This window comes from Triticum dicoccoides, chromosome 2B (genome assembly GCF_002162155.2).
Source record: "Triticum dicoccoides isolate Atlit2015 ecotype Zavitan chromosome 2B, WEW_v2.0, whole genome shotgun sequence".
In the NCBI taxonomy this organism is placed as follows: domain Eukaryota; kingdom Viridiplantae; phylum Streptophyta; class Magnoliopsida; order Poales; family Poaceae; genus Triticum; species Triticum dicoccoides.
This window is the reverse complement of record NC_041383.1, coordinates 41,598,459-41,606,593: the sequence shown is the minus strand read 5'-3', so window position 1 is coordinate 41,606,593 and position 8,135 is coordinate 41,598,459. Positions and strand designations below refer to the sequence as shown.

The following is an 8,135-nucleotide window of genomic DNA, read 5'->3' as shown; positions in this document are numbered from 1 at the left end:
AGAAATAAATAGAAGAAAAAATAGATGTGATTAACTTAACTAAAAAATGAGCATAGATGCTTATTTTTAATGACTTATTACAACTCAGAAATAAAAAGAAAAAAATAAATATAGCAGAAAAGGAAAAAAAACTATATAAAAAACTACTCAGAAATGAGCATAGATGCGCTTATAGAGAAAATTCAACCTAAATTCATAATAAATTTCTACTATTCAGAGAAATTCAATATGAATTATAATTAATTTCCTATATAAGGGCATCTATTTTCATTTTGAGAGGAACTCAACAAAGGGAGATAGGGAGGGGCTTATAAACCGGTCTGATTCTCCTTCGGTTGGCGAGGTGGGACTAAACTCTGACCGTAACAAGGGCCAACCCGTTAGTCCCGGTTGGTGGCGTGAACCGGGACTAAAGGACAGCCTTTGGTCCCGGTTCAAGCCACCAACCGGGACCAATGATGGTGGGCCAGGAGCGAGGCGCATTGGTCCCGGTTCGTCTCACCAACCGGAACCAATATGTCCAGACGAACCGGGACCAATGGCCCACGTGGCCCGGCCGGCCCCCGGGGCTCACGAACTGGGTCCAGTGTCCCCATTGGTCCCGGTTCTGAATTGAACCGGGACTAATGGGCTGACCTGGCCTGGACCATTGCCCCCTTTTCTACTAGTGACGACACATACGTATGTGTAGTTTCACTGCTTAGTTATTTATGATGTGAATTCTTGCTTATTTGATGCCATCTTTTTAACTTGTCCTTCTGTTGTTCACCAAGGACATTGCCTCTGGACAATCTATCTTATTTGCTCCAAGGTTGACACTTGACGACGTAGTTTGGAATGGTGAAAAAGATTTGTCTTTTTTCAAGGTATTTAATATTCTAGAGACCATATTGTGCATGTGCCGCTACACTCCGATTTTGCTTAATATTTCATTAAATCTGGATAGGACACGTACAAGGTCGATTTTTTCTTCTATGTTGATGAGCTTGCACAGGTTCTCCGATGTCAATTTAGTGAGCATGGAGAGCCCCTTCTCTTTCTCTTATACGGAAAGAACACTGACAGCGGAAATTACTCAAAGCCTGCTAGTTTTGAGGTATGTGATACGAAGTATATAATTAGCCACACTATTATGAAACAAGTTACGATGCTTAGCCTTGTAGTTTTTCCACACACTATAACCGGAAAACACAATCATTCATGTTATATTTCATTGCCATGTTCTTTTGAACTTCAATGCTTAGTTTTATAGTTTTGTCAAATACTGTCACTGGAAAGCGCAATCACTCACATTAATATTGCATTACTATGTTCTTTTGGACCTCAACTACATCTTGAAGTAAAATCTACATTTTCTGATATGGTATACATACCTAATAAGTATAAAGAAGTAAATATCTTCCACACCTTTTGTCTTTCTTGTTCTGTATTTGGGTTACTAACTTACCATGCATTTTCTTTGTCCATGCCAGGGGATAGAGAAGTTTGACACTGATTTAAGCATGCTTCATCCTATCTTAACTGAATGTCGTGTTATAAAATCTGGCATGGAGCTTGACTTCATTCAGTATGCTAATGATGTCAGCTCCAAAGCACACGTTGAGGTATAAAGAGTTATCAATGCTAATAGTTTGTTTCCAACTTCATTGCTAGTATTATTTTAGACATCCTATTCACAAAAATATTCACTGTGTCTATTTATCATTTAGGTGTTACTACTTCTAACTCACATACTTACACTTTTTTAGAGTTAAATTAAACGCATCTGATTGTTAACTTTCACTTTACAAGGTTATGAGGCAGATAAAACCAGGCATGAAGGAATCTCAGTTAGAAAGCATCTTTATTCATCATGCATCTATGCACGAAGGCTGTCGACATTGCTCCTACACATGTATATGTGCTACTAGACACAACATGCGAGTTTAAATATTATGTCTAATATGTGAAGCAAGTAAAGAGTAGTTGCAAATATGGTGGAATTGTTACTAATTGTTACTAATTGTTTTACTAATCATTTTCGTGTAACATATATGTAGAAGTTGTCACTTGAGGTAACAAACGGATATCGTAATACCAAATCACCTTCCCAGTGCCAACAGTATATTTAGTTTTATGCATTGCTTCTAGATGAAGCTTAGAGAAAAAAAATCTTCAAATTCTTAACTCCATGAACTTCTGGTAGTATGAGATAAAGAATGGAGATAAACATCTTAGTATAGAGTTTCTTAGTGTCTGAATGAACTACTCACTTTATGTAATTTCAGTAGGTCTCTCTTTTCAAGTTCACTTATTTATATGCATAACACTGCCTATTTGTTGACTTCTGTGAATAGATAAGTAGCTATGGAAAGTTACGTAGGAATATTTTCTTAGGTAGTTAAAAAATAATAGCCCCATTCCTATCGTATATGAGTTTGTTTCGAGTTGGACTATCTTGTGTGCTATATAACTCTATTGCTTATCTTGCAGTTCTACTCTTCATTATGGACATGCGGGAGCTCCAAATGACCAGGTACGCTTTTTATGATGCTTATGGACTGCAGCTTACTTGTTGGAGTTAGTTTTACTTGCTCGAGCTTGTAAATCGCACCAGCGACAAAATTCAGATTATCTTGTCGATAGCACGAGCTCAAATATCTTAGGAACGATTAGTTTTCAATGCATACTAGCTATTTGGAAAAGGGCATGCTTTATTTTAGTTTCAGGCAGTAGAGTTGATGTACCTTTTTCTTTGTTAACTGCTTTTTCCTTAAGAAAATATTTATCAACTGTATAGTTGTTGAGTACCATGAGATCTTGAAATTTGTAAGTTTGATCAATAGTTTTGCTCTCGTTGTTGTATGTGTTCAGAATTAATGCATATTGGAAAAATGAAAACTGTGATGAAAGGATCATAGGTTAGCTAGTATATCATTGAATTAATCAAATAGCCTATGGCATTCATGAACTGAATGTCGTATGATGTCTGCTACCATTGATTAGCGTGTCAGCAGAAAATAATCTCTAATTGAAGCATGTGCGTGTCAGCATTGGGTGATAATGTTCATAGTGAGAGTTTCAATTTTGTACGAAACTTGTACAGTTGGAGGGGCTAGGGACCATAATTTAGCCAACTTTAATGTTATGTTGGACCAATTAATCAAGTAAGGGAAAACAATAATACCAAACATACGAAGCAGAGGATAGAAATCAAATGAAGGAATAGCTATGGAGGGTCTTGAAGTATTGTCGTGTGTTCATGACTTCTTTAGGGGAGGAGTACGCAGTTTTGCCTTTTCTCTCTGGACATACTTATATCTAGTATATCTTCAGACGTTGAATGATGGAGACATGGCTCTAATGGACATGGGAGCTGAATACAATTTCTATGGTTCTGACATCACATGTTCATACCCTGTAAGTCATTTGGAATATTCATACTTCTATTTTGAAGTACTTTTTTACAAAAACATTATCAAATTTTGTTATTTATTGTTAAAAGTGTTATTTATACCCTCGGGTCCTTTCCTTTTCACTTCAGTCCAATGATAGTGTAGGATTATTTTTATTAAGCAATTTTTTACTGACATCAAATCATAGCTAATGTAATTCTTGCATGGAACTCATTAACCTCGATATAAACTGTCGCATTCTTCCGTTTATCACATTTTAATTGAGTGTTTGTCTTGTAATGTTATCTGAATGAGTTTATGTGTTTTTAGATAAATGGAAAATTCAAAAGAAACCAGACGATTGTATACAATGTAAGTACCCTGATGGTAAAACTACCCACTTTGCTTCTTTTTTTATTATTGATGCAAGACTGACTGTATTTCACAGGCTGTCCTTAGGGCTCATAATGATGTGATATCACATATGCAGCCTGGAGTAAAATGGATCGATATGCACAAGTAAGAATTCTTTGTCGTCACTTATAGACCATGCAACTTTTAATGTTGTTTTTTTAGTGTTGTCAAATTGGGTTTCTGAGAAATAATTGTGCTTTAATGGAATACAATTTTCAATTAGCATACAATCATAAGTGTGCTTGATCTAAAGATTATTCACAGTTGTATCTGTGTTGTCAAATTGGGTTCCTGATAAATACTTGGAAGCAAATTTTCAGATCTTTTCGCCTAATGTGTCAATCTGTTTCAGTTTAACCAACTCGCATTGTTTCTCCCTCTGTTTGTTTATCATACTGTCTTCAATAAGACCTTCCCCTAAAAAATCATATTGTCTAAAATTGTTTAAGCGTCATATGAACATTTTTGCAGGCTGGCAGAGCAGAGAATACTTGAATCTCTAAAGAAAGAAAATATTATCCATGGGTGCGTGTGAGAGATAATTATTTCTGCTTATTGAATTTCAATATGATAATATGTAAAGCTTGATGCTAACTTATCAGTTTTCCATAACCATTTATTTCAGTGATATTGGTGACATGATGAATCAAAGGTTGGGCGCTGTTTTCATGCCTCATGGTCTTGGGCACTTACTTGGAATTGACACCCACGATCCCGGAGGCTACCCCGAGGTTAGATTTTGACTATATCAATATCCATGCTTTCATTTTAATCATGCCATACTTACCTCCATTCAACTTAGACTAATGCTTGTTTCTCGACCATAGGGCTTAGAGAGGCCAAAGGAGCCAGGATTGAGATCCTTGCGGACAATAAGAGAACTTAAAGAAGGCATGGTAAGTAATTACCTTTACGATTAATTTATTAACATTTAGTATCACACAACGCTCTTTCTATTTTATATGCACTTGTTTGAGAAGTTACTAGGATCAAGCTTTACATATTTCAGCTTGTGAATTTATGGTAATAACTCCATAAATTCACAAGCTGTTGTGTTAATATATTCTCTTTTGCACAGGCTAATGAAATTTCTTGTTCCCCATTTCGGTATTCAAACATTTTAATTATTTTTCTCACTTATAAATAATCTCGTGGATATAATTTAATTGTACATAATCATGTATAGTTAAATTGGTTTTTCTCAGTTTGTGTATTCTGCTGTCTATGGAATTCACACTTCTGAAAGTTATTCCCTTTTGTGTTCTTGTCAATTATTCATAGACGAACTACTTTTGTGAAAGCATTGGGCATAAAGGCCCTGAGATCCATTCGGCTTGCCGTCTTTCTACTTGTCATATAATAAACTTAAGAGAAAAGTCCACTTTTCGTACCTCAATTCTTTGATCTGCTCATTTTTGGTCCCTCAACTCTAAAACCGGACAGATTGCACCACGAACTCTCGAAACCAGCCATTTTTCGTTCTTGTGGGGTTTCACTGCCGAGTCAACCCGGTTTTGACCAAGATGTGAACAGTGCTCCGATGAACAGTAAATTAAAAAAAAAACAAAAAAACAATAAAATATGAAATTTTATGACATAGAATATACTCAAATGCGCAAGGTGCGTGCCAACTTTTGTTTTTTTGCCCGAGCTCCTCGAACGTCGAAACATGACGAAAATTGGCACACACCTAGCGCACTTGAGTATCTTCGATGTCATAAAATTTCAGATTTTTTATTTGATTAGCTTTTTTTTAATTTACTGTTCATCGGGGCACTGTTCACGTCATGGTCAAAACCGGGTTGACTCGGTAGTGAAACTTCGCAGGGACGAAAAATGGCTGATTTCGAGAGTTTGTGGTGCAATTTGTCTGGTTTTAGAGTTGAGGGACAAAAAATGAGCAGACCAAAGAATTGAGGGACGAAAAGTAGACTTTTCTCTAAACTTAATGGACCCACACTTGCATGTGCACGAGACACTCTCTACTTTGATGGTCTTCAACTTAATAGAAGTTTCCTAACCTAATCTCAAATGTTGTATGTACCTATCCTCCTATTTTTTTGGTATATTTATGTCAGTAAAAACTGGAGCGAACAAAATGAAGGAAAACATAATTGTGTAATGAAACAATAGAAGGACATATTTTGTGCCCACGTGTTCAGAAGGGTGGGTGGGAATCTAATCTATAATTTGAGCTCCTGTGGTCTGTATTGCAGCTTATTACGGTCAAACCAGGCTGTTATTTCATTGGTGCTTTGCTGAGGCATGCCAAGGATGACCCAATTTCCTCAAAATTCTTCAACTGGGAAAAGATAGAAATGTACAAAAGCTCTGGCGGTGTTCGCATTGAAAGTAATCTGGTATGTCTTGGTTGCTCTTTTCTGATACATAACAATACAACTTAAGAAATGCATTGCACAATAACACTTTATATTTTACTGTTGGTGCACTCCTATTTTGTAATGGCTAACTTGTAGTACGTAGAAAATAATTCAAATACATTATATTATATCTGTTTCAAGTCGTTGATGTAAAAAAAAATCTGTTTCAAGTCGTTACCTGCATCAACTCTCTTTGTTTTCCTTCTTATTATTTTTAATACTTTTGGCTGTCTGCTTCCACGATGTCACAATTTTGGTCTTGATATAGTGTCGTTGTAGAGGAAGGGTGTAACTGGTCATCTTCATTGTTGGTTTCCAAGTAAATCAAAATGTACTGCAAACAACCCCTATTCTAATGCAGATATGTTAACTACTAGTTCTCTTTCTCGAGTAAAAGTTACAGGAGCTAAACTCAACTTCACACCTATTTTATGCTCATAGTGATACAGAAGGATTTTCTAGAAGTTAGTATAGATTCCACATTATCGATTTCCACGTAAATGAATTGTACCGCAAACACCCAATTCTAATGCAGATGTTCTCTTTATCAAAAGTTACATGAGCCAAGCTCAACATTAATTTCTATAGCATCCACATTGCATTTACCTTTACCTGTTGTTCTTCATTGCCACACTAATAACGCAGTGTATGATTGCAGTATGTGATGGCGCAAGGATGCAAGAACCTGACAAACTGCCCCCGAGAGACCTGGGAAATCGAAGCGGTAATGGCTGGTGCGCCATGGCCTTCACGCGATGACTGTTCCAGTGCGATAGCAACAGAGAATGGCCTTCCCAAGGCCTAAGCACTTCAACTTGCCATGCCCTTGAGAGAGAAAAAAAACATAACAGTAATAATTTTATGAAATATAGGATGCTTTGATTGAAAAACAGCGAGCCTCTCGCAAGCTGTTGGTTTGGTTTAAGTTTGATAATAAGTGGCATCTCATATGTTCACTTATAGATCCAGTGACATCAGTCACTTGTAGTGTCTCCTCTATGTGGACTAAAGTGTTCAAGGTCCTTGCAGATAGTTGAACCGTCTCTGTTCTGAACCAATAGCTAGATTGACATGAAAATTAAGTGAATGATCATGCAACAACCAGTAGCATCAACAGCCAACAGCGGAAGGAGTAATTTCCTCTCGGACGTTTTTGCAACAGCAACGAGGTTATGGCCTTATTTTTTCTCCTCTTAGGTTTATTGCTGACGTGGCATATCGCTCTTTCCTCTCCTAGTTCATAATAGACTCTGGACATACTATGGGTAGCAGTATAAAGTCACTTATGCTCGAGACCAACATGTGTACCTATAGGCCTTTTGGGCAGCTATTGCTGAAAAATGGCAGTATTGCTGAAAAGTGCCAACAGCTACCGAGCTCCATGGCTCTTGGTATTTGAAAATATTGAAAAACACACTTCCTGTGCTAGAAAAATCTTAGAATAAATACATGAATACATAAACATATTCCTAAGGCCCGGTAAAAATCTGGAAAAGAAATACTTTGGATTTTTGAAATACAAAAAAGAGAAATTTCTAAAAGAAATGACAACCTTTTTCTCCTATATACTATCAAAATGCTGGCTTCTTTCGCTGATGTCAACAAGTTGCCAGAGAAGCTTGGCTTAAAAGAAAAATCGGGTCGCTACGAGTACGCCACATCGCCCAAAACAGAGCAAAGCCCATCGCCTATACCTTTTCTCTTTCGAGGTTGTGCCCTAGCAGGGACCTCTGTCCTGAATACCCTGTTTTCTATTCAAGGATTACAAAGCCTCCACAAAATTTTCATATGCGTGTTGGAAGCTCTCCTGTAAGCCATAGCTCTATACATCGACTTGGCAATGTAAATTTTGTTAGCAGTGAGCTCCTTCACAGCCCAATCCTCCTAATCAGCGAGAAAGATACTACCTCTGTAACTAGATATAAGACGTTTTCGCAGTTTGAGTACCTTTGTCTCGTAATGTAAG

At 37.0% G+C, this 8,135-nt stretch overlaps 1 protein-coding gene across 1 annotated transcript in view; it reads left to right on the top strand.

The window, feature by feature from the left end:
* The window catches only part of LOC119360373 (xaa-Pro dipeptidase-like), a 16,174-nt gene extending 9,200 nt beyond the window's left edge, over positions 1 to 6,974 (top strand). The window contains exons 5-17 of the mRNA XM_037626037.1: positions 774 to 866; positions 947 to 1,096; positions 1,473 to 1,604; positions 1,792 to 1,919; positions 2,473 to 2,515; positions 3,316 to 3,399; positions 3,705 to 3,746; positions 3,823 to 3,893; positions 4,260 to 4,313; positions 4,414 to 4,519; positions 4,616 to 4,684; positions 6,005 to 6,148; positions 6,828 to 6,974. Of these exons, the coding sequence (XP_037481934.1) occupies positions 774 to 866; positions 947 to 1,096; positions 1,473 to 1,604; positions 1,792 to 1,919; positions 2,473 to 2,515; positions 3,316 to 3,399; positions 3,705 to 3,746; positions 3,823 to 3,893; positions 4,260 to 4,313; positions 4,414 to 4,519; positions 4,616 to 4,684; positions 6,005 to 6,148; positions 6,828 to 6,974 (1,263 nt within the window). The remainder of the gene's footprint in view (positions 1 to 773; positions 867 to 946; positions 1,097 to 1,472; positions 1,605 to 1,791; positions 1,920 to 2,472; positions 2,516 to 3,315; positions 3,400 to 3,704; positions 3,747 to 3,822; positions 3,894 to 4,259; positions 4,314 to 4,413; positions 4,520 to 4,615; positions 4,685 to 6,004; positions 6,149 to 6,827) is intronic.
* Positions 6,975 to 8,135: the final 1,161 nt, after the last annotated feature.